This window comes from Vigna angularis, chromosome 9 (assembly GCF_016808095.1).
Source record: "Vigna angularis cultivar LongXiaoDou No.4 chromosome 9, ASM1680809v1, whole genome shotgun sequence".
Lineage (NCBI taxonomy): Eukaryota > Viridiplantae > Streptophyta > Magnoliopsida > Fabales > Fabaceae > Vigna > Vigna angularis.
Genome location: NC_068978.1, coordinates 24,068,372 through 24,086,049, shown reverse-complemented (window position 1 = coordinate 24,086,049; position 17,678 = coordinate 24,068,372). Strand labels below are relative to the sequence as shown.

Sequence of the window (17,678 nt, the reverse complement as noted above, 5' to 3'; positions counted from 1 at the left end):
GAACAGCAGCGCGATTTAGGTCGGTGAAGGTTTCGCAATGGAGGTTGTTGCATGAGAATGATGGAGAAGGGGATGGGTCGGTGGTGTCCTGGTTACGCGAAGCTATGGAGGTTTTTTGTGAAGAAGATGAGTGTGACGGCTTCGCGGTTGGGGTTTTCTTGATTGCAGGTCTGTGTTGATGGTGGGGAGGCGAAATAGGTTTGATGGCGGTGAAGATGATCAACGGTGGTGCTAGGTTGCAATGGTGGCTTGTGGTGGTCCACTTCCCACAACACACCTTTCTCCATTCTCATCCTCTCCCTATTCCTCCTCCTCCACTTCTACATCCTCATCACCACCGCCCAAGACCACTTCTCCCTCCTCACCACCAAACTGCAAAAAGAGAAAAAGAAAAAAATGTTTGTTTATGAAAATTATGAAAATCATTAATATAAAAAGAGAAAAAGTTGAACGTTGCAAAAAGAAAAGATGAGAGAGAAGAAAAAAAGTCAGATTTTATAGCCACGTCAACGCGGAGTTAACTCCGTTTAAGCCAATTTAACGGAGACTTCATTTAAACAATTTTTACAACTTTAAGACTCAATAGATGCATTTTTAAAACTGGATACTAAATTGAAAAAACTTACTTAACATAGGGACCAAGTAAGCAATTAAGCCTAGATTTAATTAAAGAGTGTTATTTTTTATTTAAGTTATTAAAATTGTCTTATGATTAAGTGGTGTTGTAGCTAAGTTGGTTAAATGTTATGTCAATGGATGTCATGGGTCCAACTCTCATTCAAAGCACTTACTATTTTATTATTTTAACTTTCAAGTGCAATTGTGAGTTTTAGCTAGAGTGAAGGATAGTTTTGTTTTTAATTTGGAGGTAGTGAAATTTTAAATTTTACGTACCACTTGAGAAAGAGGTGTATTTGTATTGAAGTTATAACAATTTTGAATTCATTAGAAGTTGGAGCAATATTGAATATGACATGGAGACTTAATGCTATAGTTAGTGTAACTTGGTCTCCTTCATGTTATTTTTATTTTATTGAAGGTAATGTTTCTTTTAGTTATTTAGATTCTTAAGGCAACTTCTTTTAATCAATAGTTAATTAATAAATTTTTTGCTAGAACCAAAACGTGGAGGGAATCGTTTCAACACTAAATTAGTTTTGTGGGTGTAATTAAGGAAAAGTAATATTATAGCCAAAAAAAGAGATAAGGAGGACTAAGTAGCCTATTTTTTGCTTTTACACATAGTTAAAGAGGTATCCTGTAAAGATTTCAACTCCACGAACTCATTCAATATTCGCTCTCTAAAATGCTTGTTCTCTTCCTCCTCCTCAATACTTATCCTCCTAAAGTCAACTAAGATTGTGCTTGCATAAGATATTTTGACGCTCAGACCAAACATCAGCAGAGTATTAAGTGTAATTAATGAAAACATAAATAAAATATCTCGACGATTATGCTACTTTTAATATAATTTATTATGTTTATAAATTCTTATCTATATAACTTGGATCTAGTGATCTATTTTCTTTGTTTGGGTCAATGTTTGATCATATTATACCAAGTTACATAGTAGTCGGTACATCATTAATTCTGATAGACTAATAGGTATTTGGTCAAGCCGTTTAGAAATAATCATCACCCGAGCTCAACCTATTTAGATACAGACACTTAACACACATTATATACCATATCATACTAGTACAATACCAATACTAATTTGATCCACAGGTATTTGACTAGTACAATTTGTGACCTGAAAGTTATTTTCATCCACAATAATATACTTTTTATCTTCCTGATTAATTGTTTACAAGAAAAAGCACATAAATAACTTGTCGTAACTAAACTGGCCTCATTTGGCCATACATATATCAACAGTAGTATTCTGTTCCCCTTCACTCTGAACATCTTTGAATGATTGAAGCTCGCATTCTGACTTTCGTTACGATGCTGACTAGTATTAATTAATCTCAAGCACGTCACCCAGTTCAATGAACAAATCTACTTAGAAATTGTTTCTGTAATGACTTGTATTACCTTAACTACCATGTCAATATATCAATTTTTTTAAAAACGTGATAAAATGAAAATATGGTGCACTTTCATATCGAGTAGTAAATAAACAATGGTATAATCGGTTTTCCTGACCATATATAGTCAGAAACAAGCACATTTAAATATCCTGTTTAGGTCAAAGTTCTAAAATATTGACGAATCGTGATTACATAATATTTGTGTACAGATTTTTTACGCTAATTCGTCATAAAAATGTTGCATCCAACTCTTCATCCGACGAAAATTCAACTGCTTTTGCTTCTATCAAAGAAAACCTTTGCAAATATTCCCACCACAACAAGAAAAACGTAATTTTTTTGAATAGTCAAACTGAGGTCTAATCTATATATATTGAACTCGTATTCGTTGTACAGCATATTCAAAACCATTCTTTCATTTCGTTAAGCTAAGCTAATATTATCACAAAATGAAACGTGTTGTGTTTTGGGTTTTTGCTCTTTTGCTAGCTTCTTCATTGGCTCATGCTGCGATTGTGGAACACACTTTCAATGTATGATGAGTTTGTTCCGTTCTTTTCATTTCATGGGATAGTATGCATTAATTTACTAATGTTTTGTGCTGTTATGTAGGTGGAAGACATATCTGTACAACGCTTGTGTCGTCAACAAGTGATCACTGCCGTTAATGGAACCCTACCAGGACCTACAATTAACGCTCGAGAGGGTGATACCGTTGTTGTTCATGTCTTCAACAAATCACCCTACAATCTTACTATTCATTGGTAAGAAAATTCTTCTCTCTCTCGATGATTAAGTAAAACCATAGAAAACATATATATTAAACAAACAAAACGAGGTTGGGCTTAACAATTATTTAAATAATGACTTGGGACATCTGCTTTATATATGTTTATATATGCACTCTTATATAGCCGTTAAATTTTGTTCTTTTTTTCTTTCTTATTAATGAAAAGTAGAGATGTCAAAGTTATTATCTTAAAGTAACGCGAAAAGTTGACTTATTGGTTCACTCTTGAGAAAACAGCACTTTATTACTGACGTTGTCTATTCTCAACCTGCCCAAAAATGAAAAGTAATAAGTATTTTTTATTTTATATAAGTAGATGAAATAGAGATACACAGTACTGAAATATCTTTTTAATTTTTTAAAGATTAATATACATAATTAAAAAAATATATTTTTAAATATAAACATGTGAGAATTATGGAGGTTATAGATATCAATATATAAGAAAGAAATGGTTTAAAACATTTAAAAATACTATAAAATTTTCAAGTCTATATAGAGAAAAATAATATAATTAATATGGAAATGTTCATATTTCTAATTGCAGGCACGGAATTCTTCAATTTTTAACCCCATGGTCAGACGGTCCTGAATTTGTAACTCAATGCCCAATACATTCTGGCAGCAGTTACACATACAAATTTAACCTAACGGGACAAGAAGGGACACTTTGGTGGCATGCACACTCCTCTTTTCTACGTGCTACAGTCTATGGTGCCCTTTTCATTCGCCCTCGACAAGGACACTCCTACCCTTTTCCTAAAGTTTACCAAGAACTCCCAGTACTGCTTGGTACTCATTCCTTTCAATTTTTTTCCCGAATTTAAAAAAAAAAAAAAAAACTTCCTCTCATTGAGTATGATTTGTCATATACAAACAAGTTTATTTTAAATATGCCACTATTTTGAAAATTTGCAGGTGAGTGGTGGAATGCTAATGTTGTAGAGGTTGAGCACAATGCAACGGAGTCCCAAGAGGCGCCAATCCCGTCTGATGCGTATACAATCAACGGTTTACCCAGCGATCTATATAACTGCTCTCAGGATGGTAACTCCAATATTTCAATCCATTTCAGAGATGTAAAGCAAATAATTTGGTTCATCTTTCATTCTATAGTGTTCTATTTTTTATAACCATGTCATAAATTCAGGAACGTACCAGGTGAAAGTGAAACAAGGAAAAACCTACATGCTGCGCGTCATCAACGCTGCACTCAATACGCAACACTTCTTCCAGGTAGCGAACCACACGTTAACAGTGGTAGCCATCGACGCTGCCTACACCAACCACTACGACACCGACGTTCTAGTGCTCGCTCCGGGTCAAACCGTCGATGTCCTCCTCAGAACAAACCAGCGCGTCGGTTCTTATTACATGGCTTTCAGCCCATACCATTCCGCTCCTCTTATAGAAATCAACGCCAACATTACCCGAGGTCTGATCATTTACGACGGTAACACGTCAGCAAAGCCCGTCATGCCGGACCTTCCGGCTCAGTTCGACACCGAAAAAGCCCACAGGTTCTACACTAACATCACGGGCCTGGCAGGTGGACCCCACTGGGTCCCCGTGCCACGCCACGTGGACGAGCACATGTTCATCACTTTCGGGATTGGCTTCACGGTGTGCAACAATTTCTCAGGAGGCTGCACGGGGTCCACGCGTCCACTTTCTGCCAACATGAACAACGAGTCCTTCGTCCTGCCACGTGGCAGAGGGGTATCGATGCTTGAAGCGTTTTACCGCAACAACGTCGATGGGGTGTACACTAGGGATTTTCCAAATCGTCCTCCGGTTGAGTTTGACTATACCAACCCAAACATATCGAATGAGATGCCTTTTGCCTTCCAAATCGCGCCGAAATCAACGAAGGTGAAGACGTTGAAGTTCAATTCGACGGTTGAGATTGTGCTTCAGAACACCGCCATCATTACGACGGAGAACCACCCCATGCACATTCACGGTTTTAACTTCCATGTTTTGGCTCAAGGGTTTGGGAATTACAACGCCACCAGAGACGAACCCAAGTTCAATTTTTTGAACCCTCAAATACGTAACACTATTTCTGTGCCCGTGGGAGGATGGTCCGTCATTAGATTCCAAGCAAATAATCCAGGTTCGTTAATTTCTTTCATCAAATAATCAATTTTAAATTTATGAATTAATATTTTCTAATTAAATATAATTAAATATTTCGTAGGTGTTTGGCTTGTGCATTGCCATTTGGAGACGCATCTGCCATGGGGGCTAGCCATGGCTTTCGAGGTTGAGAATGGACCCACTCCTTCATTGTCGGTGCCCGCACCTCCTGCTGATCTTCCTAAGTGCTAAACAAAAACGTGCATTGGTCAATGTTTATAGGATTACTATTTTGTAATATACATTTCTAATTTCATTTTCTTTATTGAGAAAAATAAAGTGTAATACACCATGAAAGTTGGGCTATTCTTTCAACCCTGTGACTTGATACCCAATTACTCTTAAAATAACACGTTAATCTCCCATTTATTTCTTTAATTGTTTTCTCATGCGTGCTCTTATTTTTCCTTTTAACATAGTTCCTACCGACATAATATTTACACAATAAAATCGTTTATTTTTTAGTGACTTTAACTTTTTTTTTCCAAGTGTTAAATTTTTATTGCCTTTTCCTTTCGAACGTGAATTAAAAACAAAGTGCTCGATAGTTAATTCTTCGAAAATAGTTCTGTTTAGTTTGAAGAACCATATATATAATAGTTGAGGAATGTAAATTGTGAGAAAAATTAATTTATCTCCAGAAATTAATCAAGAGTCTACACCCTTTTCATAGTTGCCATTTTTTATTTTTAAATATGAAATTGGAAATACAGGGCGGCCAAAATACTAGATTAGTTTTTATAATATGCAACACTCAATTATGTCATACTTGTCAAAACTAATTAATAACTGCCGGGTCAGTTTGCGTAATTTTCAACCGCTATGAATTTTTTAACAGATAGTTTCAATAGAATTTAAATTATTTGTAAGAATTTCGTAAAAACGTATCTTAGCACACCTAAAATAATATAATTAAAAACAAGATTGATTATATTTATACAAAAAATGAACAAATATTTATATTATATCCTTAAATTAGTATCACAGTTTTAAGCAAATTGAATATATATTATGAAAAAGTTGTCAATAATATAAAACATGTTCTTATAAAAACTATCGTTGTTATTAAAATATATACGTATATAAAATGACTAAGTATAGTCATAAAAAGATTATCTCGGTTGCCTTGTAATTTATATATACGTATATAACTTGACCTGACAAATTGCCTAACATTCGCCTTTGTTAATTTAGTTTTCCCTTGGAATGTTAATTTGTTTCAATTGTTGAAAAGCACCCATATTCTGACTTTCATTATAGAATACTTACTAACCAAAAGCTTGTTGATACGTCTGCGCATACATTACGTTTACTAAATTACAACTTGATTATGTTCAGTAATTAAACATCAACAAACACGCAAGGTAAAGCTCGGCAATTTTCAAAATCATGAAAACTAAAATAATCAAATAAATCACGGTTAAAATGGATTATTATAAAAGAAAACAAAAATTTGAAAAACATTTGTAACGACATTAAATCCTTTACAAATTGTGATGGATTATGTGATAATATTATTACTTTAGTCATGACACATGAATAATAAATATTTTTGAAAAAAAAAAACTAATTGGCCGCGAACATCTATCAGAAAATTATAGTTATCAAAAAGGGTAATTCGGTCCAATCCGGCACGGTCCACCACGGGTTGGTCACTTAGTGAGCCAACTCAACCCGACTCATTTATTAATAAGTTGAAAACATTCAAACCTGGCTCGACCCACTACGGATTGGTGTGTTAAACGAGTTGACTTACTAGCTCACTCAAATATAATTTTTTTTAAAATAAAAAAAAAATTATAATTTTTTTAATTCAAATTTAAATAAATTTCACTCTAAAATGATATTAAACTTCAAAAATAATTAAAAAAAGTATCATACAATCCAAGCGTAATCCAAAAACAAACACCAAAGGCAAACAAATAAGTTTTTAACATTGATAATTTTTGTATCACTTGTCCATTTATAATATTAGAATCTTGAATAGATAAATCTATAATATTTTTCTCTCTTGAAACATCTTTTTTCTTTATCCTCATCTATAATATAATAAAAAAATATGTAAATTAATAATATCGAAACACAAAATAATAAATAATTACATTAAATTAGGCGGGTTGGTGAGTCAACCCGGCTCACCATGCGCTCAACCTGGATGAGTCGGGTTGAAAACTAGTCCGCATAAAAAAATGACATTTTTTTCAAACTCAACCTAGCTCGACCCCGTGGTGGACTGAGTTGGCTCGCGGGTTACAACTCATTTTGACAACACTACAGAAAACAATAATTTTAGTAATGAAAATTGATGGCCAATAAACTCCAGGTTGAAAAAAAGTCTGATAAAAGAAATCATCATAAATATTTTGAAAACAAATCATTGATAGCACCTAATCACACTACCAAAAATCAAGTAAATTGTAGTTCTTGTTATTTTATGATGTGACTGTTATTACATAGTCGAAGATGTACTCTCCAAATATTTCAATTCCATGAACTTCTTCAACCTTTGCGTCTGTAAAAAAATTATGACGTTTAAGTCAATCTCAAACATCAGCATACTATTAACTGTAATTAATGAGAACACAAATAAAGTATCTCAACGATTATGCTATTTATAATATAATTTATTATATTTGTAGGCCCTTATGAAGATGGACTTAGGCTTAGGCCTTGTGGCCCATTTACCTTGTGTAGAGTAGTTAGTACATCATTAGTTCTGATAAACCAATAGGTAATTGGTCAAACTATTTAGTGGTAGTCGCCATACAAGTTGAACCTATTTGGATGCAGGCAATTGGGACGTATTTGTGTCATATCGTCTTAGTACGAGACCACAAATATGGTCGAGGGGTACTCGGCCATGTACAGTACATCAGCCCCTAGTCTTTTCATGACATGTTAAAGGCATCCAAAGAGCTTTAGAGAACAATAGTATTCAGTAGTTATCTTGCAAATTTTTGCAAAGAAAATTTCTAAATCTTTAATTTGTTGTGACCTTATAGTTATAATAACCCCCAACCTCGAGAAGTGTAACGAGGTTGTAATGATTTAGTGTTAGAGCTAATGTGGTGAGGAAGGTGCAGAGGCATATTGACAAGTTACACATGAAATTATGTGTTGCTTGCAAGGATAAGAGTCACGACTGTTGAGCATTTTAACCTAATTCGTTTGGCCTATTTGGGTAGGAGACAACCGTTACAAAACTTGTTATAAATAAAGGCCTCATTTGACTTAATTAACCACCAAGTTTCAAAAAAATTTATTTGAGGTTGTCATTTATGTGAAAAGTGTGCTACAAAATACAAAAAAAGCAAGCATTACGTATGATCAAAATTTATCGAAAACATCAAAAATCCTTCAGTAACAACTTTTTTCGATGGATTTTCGACATATCAAAATATGTTGATAAAAATGCAGTTGATAATATTTACTGATTGAAATTTATAACCATCGGTAATTATCAAAGGAAAATCCATTAGTAAATTCTGTATGTAAATATTGTAATCTGATTCATCTTCTTCCTCCTTTCTCTCCTTCTTCTCCTTTCTTTTAGCTTTTAATTATTTTTATTTGTGCATGGTGACTCCCATGATGAAACTTAGACTGATCAAGAAAGGTTCCATTTTTACAATGAACCAATTCCAATCTCCCAGCAAAAGAAAGCCTTTGAAGATGAGGTCAAGTAGTTGAATACCTGGCGGACTAGGTGCCTCAAATCCAAGAAAAAAAGTTAAGAACAGGTAGAAAGAAGTAAAGGAATAGAAAGAGGCCTTAAAGAAAGAACTAGAAGAGGAGAAGCAATATTAGAGGCTGACGTGGTTGAGCTATAGAAATACATTCTTACTTAGCATACTAAAGAATTTAAAAACACCATCCACCAGGATTAGTTCCTCTATCAAGAGGTTCTCTTCCAAATATTTAAGATTCAACATGAACAAATCTTTAAAGGTCAACTGTTGAATGTTGATGAGATAGTGGTTGCTAAGGCAACCCAAAATGAAGCTGTGGCAAAAGATGTTTGTGAAAAATTTTGAGGGGGGACCTTTAGAGTGATTCCTTTAGTTGTCATTAATCCAATGGTCGAGAATGATGATCATTGTGACAATGGAGCTGATGAGTAGATTACCTTGAAAGAATTGTGGTTTTGGTTTTACTTTTTTTTTTCTATGGGTGACCGAGTAGTTAGGCCACTAATGATGTAATGAAATTCTCAATCAATGAAATGACCTTTCTTGACAACCCAGTGTTTTTCTATCATGACTTGTCTTTTTCTTCATACTTTTAGTGGATGCATGTATGACCGAGTACTTTGTTTTTGCCGCATAATGACCATGTTGAAGTAAGAGGTTGAACTTTGCATGTTGTTAAGGTTTCAACCAAGACTCCCTTGGCAAGTGATAGAAAATTATATGGAATGTTTAACTAGAACTGCATTGGTAGGCAACAGAGAACTGAATGAAAATTCAATCAGGACCGCCTTGATAGATAACAAACTACATGGAAGGTTCGACTAGGACTGTCTTGGTAGGCGACAGAGAACTGCTTAATAATCTACCAAGTCACTTACTGATAGTCACTATACGAGCTATTTAATAGTCACAAAAAAAAAATATAATATAACAGTTTCAAATAAACCACTACATAACCACCATTTATCAAACTATATATAAAGTAACATCATATGTACATAATGACGGTTAAAATTGTCATAACTTTTATTAGTAAAAAACATTAGTAATGTAAGTAGCAACATTTTTAAAAGTCCATATTCTAATTTTATTACGACATTTTTAACCATCATAACTTAATTATTATATTATTTATAATTATTGACCTACATTTATTTATAATTTTATAATTTAATAAAGTTTGTTTCTAATAGAAATAAATAAAGAATATATATATATATATATATATATATATATATATATATATTATAAATTTGATTTAGAAGATTTGAAGTTTTTATTTGATTATGCATCAACAATTTTCTTGCACATGATAAACTTTCAAAATAACATCTTTTATTGTTAAACATTTCCAACATGCACATTTAGGGGGTGGCAAAAATGTTGGGCGAGACTAACTAGACGACTTAAGCAAATGCACATCAAATTATTGTTGCGATACATTACCTATACAATTTTTCCTTTATCATTTTCTCTTTTTTATCTTCAAGAGAACTTTGTTTTCTTTTTTAAACTTTCAATCTTAGCTTCTTCTCAGCCATCCTGTCCAAATTAGTCTTGATTGCATGGTTTATAGTGTATTAGACGATTCAACCTTGTACCTTCTATAGATGTGTTACGAACTTGCTTTTATCACTTAAATACACAAAATACACATTAGAACTTCAAGAAACATCTAAGCAGTTATAAAACATCATTAACACTTAGTTCATAGATGGTTTATCAAGTTGTCTAGTGAATTTCTTCATTTTATAAGTAATTATTATATTTAGTTATTTATTTTATTTAATTAGTTTATATTTTTTATAGACTAGAAAAACATTAAACAGTTTAGTAAAACAACTTAATTATTTGATTAGTATGTTAGTCATAAATTTATGTATTTGGCAAAATATATTTGTTATAGTTGATTCAAATCGTTTTCAAGTACAGATTGTGAAACATGTATAATAGAAACAACTTAAAAAATAATAATAATCACATTACATCAATTCTTCCACACAATCGGTTAAGACTTGTAAAAAGTCTCTGATTTTTATATTGATAACATCTACATCGATTATCTAAATAATATTCAATGTAAAAAATAATGGATGTTAATTAAAAGTAATTTCTCTTGTAGTATTTTCTTTTTTTTTTTTGTTCTACTTTTTATTCCCTTAATTTCACACTTGGGCAAGGAGATTGGTTAAGTGTAAGATATTCTACGACTGGTAAATTTGAATCTTTGTTCATATTATTTTGAATTAATAAAAGGAAAACTTTTTATATATATATATATATATATACACACACACGTGTGTGTGTGTGTGTAAAAGTTAAACTTCTCAAAACATCCAAACTTTAACCGAAAGAAAACGAGGGTGGTGTTATTTTATCCAAGTCAGAGTCAGGAGGTCATTAATCAAAATTTCCGGTTAGATGATCAAAACAAGTTATTGACCAAGTTGTATTGTTATTTCCCACTGCGGATGCTTCTGACCGCGAACCTAAAGATTCATGATTAGCATAATGACGATGATTTGCCTCTAATGTGGAGAAAATTCAAATGCTTATGTCAATAATATCCATATGCAATATCATAATTACATATACTGCAAAAACACGTAATATGGTGCTAAATTCAATCCTTCTTTCTCTATATATACACTTACAATTTTACCTATATGCTTACTTCTTTAGACCATGAAGCGTTTTCTGTTTACTTTGGCCTCGGCTTTTGCTCTTTTCCTAGCTTCTTCCTGCGTTTCTGCTGCTGTAGTTGAACACACTTTCAATGTATGAGTTCATAATTCTTCTCTTTTTCTTTCGTTAGAAGATTAAATATATAGATACTGTAACTTCTGGGGCTTGCAATTTATTTTCTTTTTTTCTTTTTTTTCTTTTTCCTCTTTAGTCACTCTTTTCAATTTCAATAATAATAACTTATTCAAAGTTCAAGAGTTTTACATTTTTGTTTTCTTTGGCTGGGTTTTTAATCTCATCTTATAATTCTGTAATAAATTTAACAAAATATGTGAATAGTAGAACGTATTTATTGTTTATAAAACCTTTTCATTTTAATTTATAATTCTAACCAGTTCTTAATTACTCCTATTTATTATTAGGAGTGGTTAATAACTATAAAAAAATGATATAAAATTATTTATGGGAATATATAGTTGAAAAAGTAAAAATAATTTATCTAAATTTATATTAATTGAATATGTCTTATTTAGCACGTCATAACATTAAAAGAATTCTATTTTAGTATCATGAAATATAAAAACATTATCTTGTTTTCATTATGTTCCTGATTTGAATGATTTATACACAAAATTACAAAAAAAAAACTGTTTTCAGTGTTTCTTGTACAAAAATTTGAAAATAATGAACAAAAGGAAAACTAGAAACAGAAAATCAAAACAAGAAATAAAAACACAAGTAAACTTTCCCTTGACTTATGATGAATAACGACAACAAATTTTAATAACTGTACATGAACAAGAAACTATAATAGTTAAATAGTAATCATGTGCTTTATTTAAGAAAATCATGTAGCTTTCTTTCTCTTAAATGTTTTCAGTGAAAAATCTGAATGAGAAATATATATCTTATACACAGCCTTGTATCTTGATTAAAATTTAAAATTATTCAGTAATGTCATTTTAATTTTCTTTATCTATCTCATTTTATTAAAATTTCATTGATTGCAGATTGGTAACCTGACTGTGTCACGCTTGTGCAATCAGCGTGTGATTACAGCAGTTAATGGAAGCCTACCTGGGCCAACGATTAACGTTGAAGAGGGTGACACTCTTGTGGTTCATGCAATTAACGATTCACCCTACAATATTACCCTTCATTGGTAAATTTTTTCACCTCAATAAAATCATTCCTCTTACACACATTTACATGGAATAAAATTTACCTATAACATTAACCTTTTTTTCCTTTTTAAATGTATGGATAGGAAGTCCTACTTCCATACATTTATTATATATAAAATCAATTTATAATATATAAATTTATGTAAATATAATTTTTTTAAATTTTTTTATAAAATTGAATTTGTTAAAAAATTTATATCGATTAGAAACAAAAATCATTTACAAGAATAAATATAAATCTTATTTTACAAATTAATTTGATAAAATTAGATTAAATTTAAAATTCATTTATTAATAAAGTTAAGTTTAAAAGTACTTTCCTTAACATAAGACAAAAAGTTAAAATCTATCTTTAGTGAAATTTTTGTTTGTTTGAAACTTCACTTATTAACATAGATAATATAAATAAATTTGTTAAAATTTAATTGAATTTAAATTTATTATTTGAACTTATTAAGTTCAAATTCATCCTTTAATCCTTACGGCATAGAATATTATATGGGACACCATTTTTTAACTCATTAGGGTTTTTTTTATTTGGTAATGTTTACAAGCAAATAACTACTCAGCTTATGGCACTTTAGATATATTCGGGTTGAAACCTTGGTCTTCACTTTTTTCTTTAATATATTTTATCCTATCTTAAAAAAAACATTAAGTTTTACGAAAAATGTACCTTTAATAAACAAAAATGATGAATTAAACTTTTTGATCAATTGTGTTTTTGAGTTGGAGATTTTTTTTTATCATTAGTAAAAATAAAGGCACATCAATGTTGAAGTTGACTGAAACGTTTATTCACGCGTGTGTATGTTTCTATACCGTAAATTGCAAGTCAAGGTTTACTATAGCAACTAAACTAAGAAAAACTGTCACATCACCCTATTAATTTAGTAAAAATAGATTTCTCTTTCCACCGGCCTGTGGTGACATATTTTCAATCATTTGAAAAACTAAATCCAAGGCAAAAAGGCTCAGGTTTCTTCTAAATCTAACTCTTCTAGTTTCTAGTTGCAATTTTTCTATGTGGAAATGTGACTAACATTTCTGTTATAATGTTTTGACTAACCAAATATGTAACAAAATAATATTAATTATTGAACAACTATGGAGTTGGTGTCGTATTATTATTATTATATTATACGTGATGGGTAATTCTAAATGTTTAGGTATCTTTCATGATATATATGCAGGCATGGAATTTTTCAACTTTTGAGTGCTTGGGCAGACGGTCCTGAATCTGTAACTCAGTGTCCAATACGTCCTGGTGAAAGGTATACCTATAAATATAACATAACAGGACAAGAAGGTACCCTTTGGTGGCATTCACACTCTTCTTTTCTACGTTCAACTGTTTATGGGGCTCTCATCATTCGCCCTCGAAAAGGAAACACATACCCTTTTCCTTCATTTTACCAAGAAATCCCTCTATTGATTGGTACTTTTTTTCTTTTACCTTTTTATTTCCTTTAGTTAATCACTAAGCTATTCAAACTTTAATCTGAAATTCAAAATTTACTTTTAATCTTTTACATCTTAAGAGTATATTTTTAAAAGAAAAACCCTAATGAATACGTATATTAACTTAAAATAAATTTTATTATAAAAATTGTTAAAAGTTTCACATCAACTAAAAATAAAATTAATTTAAATTATATAAGGGAGTTCAACTTAAAAATTGATTTTATAGAATTAAGTTAAACTTAAAATTTACTTTTTAAAAAAAAAAATCAGTAAGAGCACAATGGTAAATATTGTGAAGTAAACAAATAGTTACTTTCAATCTTAAACCTAGTTTTGTGACTTTGATTAGGTTGTAATGACTAAAAAGGTTTGATGATTAATTGCAGGGGAGTGGTGGAATGCTAATGTTGTTGATGTGGAGAACGATGCACAGGAAACTGGTCTCGGTCCAGTTGAGTCAGATGCCTACACCATTAACGGCTTGCCCGGTGATTCTTACAATTGCTCTCAAAATCGTAAGTCAACTATTCACCATAGTTTCGAAATCAAATATATCTCATACTACATTGAAACATTTTGAATGCGTGACGATCTTGTTTTCTTCAAAAAGTTAATTATCCACTAAGATATCGACCGAGTCTAATACGTGAGAATTCACAAATTTGTCCACATCAATGTGTTCGTTTTTTCAAAACCTACTACTACTGGAGTTTAAATGTCAAATACAATGTACAGCTAAGAAAAGCAAATTGAATATAATTTGAAGTATGGTTTTTTCAGAGACATACCAAGTCCAGGTGAAGCATGGAAAAACCTATTTGCTACGCATCATCAACGCTGCGCTCAATGAGCAACACTTTTTCATGATAGCCAATCACACATTCACAGTGGTAGCGATCGACGCTTCCTACACCAAACCCTACAACACCGATGTTATTGTTCTTGCCCCAGGCCAAACCGTGGATGCACTCATGACAGCAAACCAAACCCGAGCTTCTTACTACATGGTTTTCACCCCATACCACTCCAACCCCAACGTCGGAATCAACGCCAACATAACCCGAGGCTTGCTCGTTTACCACAATGCTACGTCGGCATCACCCGTCATGCCAAGCCTTCCGCCCCAAACAGACACACCCACGGTCCACAAGTTTTACACCAACATCACGGGCTTGGGCTACGGGCCCCACTGGGTCCCCGTGCCACGTCACGTCGACGAACACATGTTCGTAACTTTTGGGATCGGGTTAGACCACTGTAACGAGACCGGACCAAACGCCTGTAATGGGCTAAACTTTAGACTCTCCGCCAACATGAACAATGAGTCGTTTGTTTTGCCTAAGGGGCTTTCTATGATGGAGGCTATGTACCGAAATGTGAGTGGTGTTTACACAAGAGATTTTCCTAGTAATCCTCCGTTTGAGTTTAACTACACTGATCCAGCTTTGGAGACTAACGGTACGGACATAGCGTTTGCACCAAAATCGACTAAGGTGAAGACTTTGAGGTTCAACTCGACGGTGCAAGTTGTGCTTCAGAATACGGCTATACTGGCCAGGGAGAATCATCCCATTCACCTTCACAGCTTCAATTTCCATGTCTTGGCACAAGGGTTTGGGAATTATGATGCAAACGTTGACGAATCAAAGTTTAATTTGAATAATCCTCAGATTCGTAACACGATTGCAGTGCCGGTCGGAGGATGGGCCGTTATTAGATTCCAAGCAAATAATCCAGGTTTATTTATCTTTTCGTTAACTAAATTCTTAATTATATTATAGCAAAACAATTTATGTGGATGAACTTATGTGAATGGATTGTAATGACCAGAATTTGAAATTAAGTTTGTATATGGTGTGACAGGTATGTGGCTTATGCACTGCCATTTGGAGACTCATTTGCCATGGGGGTTAGCGATGGCTTTTGAGGTTGAAAATGGACCTGAACCATGGAAGTTGCCTCCGCCACCAGCTGATTTGCCGCAGTGTTAAGTACAAAATGTACCGATAATTTAGTGCTCATAAATTAAAGTAGAAATAAGTGGTGATTTTATCATATATATGTATTATGTACAATGCCTTTTCGATAAGGTGAATCCGTAATTCAATTTGTTTGACCGCGAATAAATAAAGAGTTTGATAACGAGATAAAAGTTATTTTAATGATTCTCTAAGTTCATGCACACTCTAAAAATATATTTTTTATGTGCAAGCCGACCCAAACTACGATGGCTTTTGAAATCGCATTATATATTTCTGTTTTATAGCAAGTGAAACATATAAAAATAGACGTGGTAGTATTTTTGTATTTTTTTTTTTAATTTTTATAGGTCTCGATGCTTCAGTTACAAAGAAATCAAAGTTTAATAGTTCGTCAAATTTCAAAATTATCACTAAGTACATACTTTTAAACTTTGGTTATTTGTAAAACCGAAACATAATAGCCTTTAGGCTTCGATTTTACTAATAACTGAAACCTAAAAGTCTGTTTAGGGTTACTTTTCATGAAAGTTACAAGACATCAACTTCATTTTTGTAGTTTTCTCCTGCATTTCTCCACTACGAATCCATTGCACACCTTCTATAGTCACTGAACGCCTTTCATTTTGTGAAATCTTCCAACGAAACCCACTACACTTTCGCGTGAATGCCACAACCTCCATTACAACTTCCTCTGCCTTCGTCTACACTCTATTGTTACGTTGAAGAGGTTCCTTATGTCCATTGTCGTCATTGAAGAGTTCCCGAGGACCTCCATCTCTCATTGAAGCCTACTTTTTAAGCACCTCCATTCTCGTTGCTGCTCAACGTCGCTGATGAGTGGTTTTTTGGTGTTTTTTTTTTACGTTTTTGGTTTTTGGTTGAGTTCTACATGTTTTCCATACATTGAAGTCTCTTTGGAAAATTTGTTTAGCTGTTGATTGACGTTGGTCCTTCTATGTCACTGTAGTCACATAAATCTAGTGCAACAGTGTAATTTCCATGGGATTTAAGAGCCAGAATCTAGTGATGCCATGAGTATCATAGCTAAGGAAAGCCATGGAGGAACAACACAATTGTTGAGTGGTTTTTGTGTTCTTTTTTATTAATGGTTTTATGCTTTGGGTTGGAAAACTTTTAGTTTTTAAAATATGGTTTAAGTGAGCCTGACTATTTCACTTACAAGTTAAATGGGTTTGAGGTGGGTTGAAGATCATGACCCGTAACCCACCACCAACACTTTATCAGTACTTCTTATCATTTTTATAAATTTTGTATTAAAATTTTTATTGTTTCTAATTATATAGGTTCACAATTTAATATTTTTAAGTATAGAACATTGTTCAATAATATTTAAATAGTTAAAATGTTTAATTTATTTGTTTATCAAATTATATATGTTCATCTATTTTAGTTTTCAACTACTACAATTATAATAATATTTAAATAATTAGGTAAACACTATGATTTCACCGCTATAAAATAAAATGAAATAAGTTAATCCACTTTTATTATACTACAAAAAGTATATAAAATAAATTGTAAAAATAAAATATTCATAAGTGATTCAACCAACTAACCCACTAACCAGTGGTGCATTGAGCTAAGTTACAAAATTTTCGACTCAGCAAAAAGTGAGTTGGGTTTTAGCTTAACCCGTGGTGAGACAACCTCTTGGCTCACTCTGACTCCCATAATGTTGGATACTCATATTT

General features: G+C 32.4%; 2 protein-coding genes across 2 annotated transcripts; both read left to right on the top strand.

The window, feature by feature from the left end:
- The first annotated feature begins 2,445 nt into the window (after window positions 1-2,445).
- LOC108347295 (laccase-7) lies at window positions 2,446-5,277 on the top strand. Its single transcript, XM_017586463.2, has 6 exons — window positions 2,446-2,566; window positions 2,646-2,797; window positions 3,371-3,615; window positions 3,742-3,870; window positions 3,974-4,939; window positions 5,024-5,277. The coding sequence occupies exons 1-6, from the start codon at window positions 2,483-2,485 to the stop codon at window positions 5,152-5,154; spliced, it is 1,707 nt and encodes a 568-aa protein (XP_017441952.1). The 5' UTR covers window positions 2,446-2,482; the 3' UTR covers window positions 5,155-5,277.
- Window positions 5,278-11,336: 6,059 nt separating this feature from the next.
- LOC108346700 (laccase-7) lies at window positions 11,337-16,150 on the top strand. Its single transcript, XM_017585759.2, has 6 exons — window positions 11,337-11,429; window positions 12,347-12,498; window positions 13,714-13,958; window positions 14,371-14,499; window positions 14,765-15,721; window positions 15,848-16,150. Exons 1-6 carry the CDS (start codon window positions 11,337-11,339, stop codon window positions 15,973-15,975), a joined length of 1,704 nt encoding a protein of 567 aa, XP_017441248.1. The 3' UTR covers window positions 15,976-16,150.
- Window positions 16,151-17,678: the final 1,528 nt, after the last annotated feature.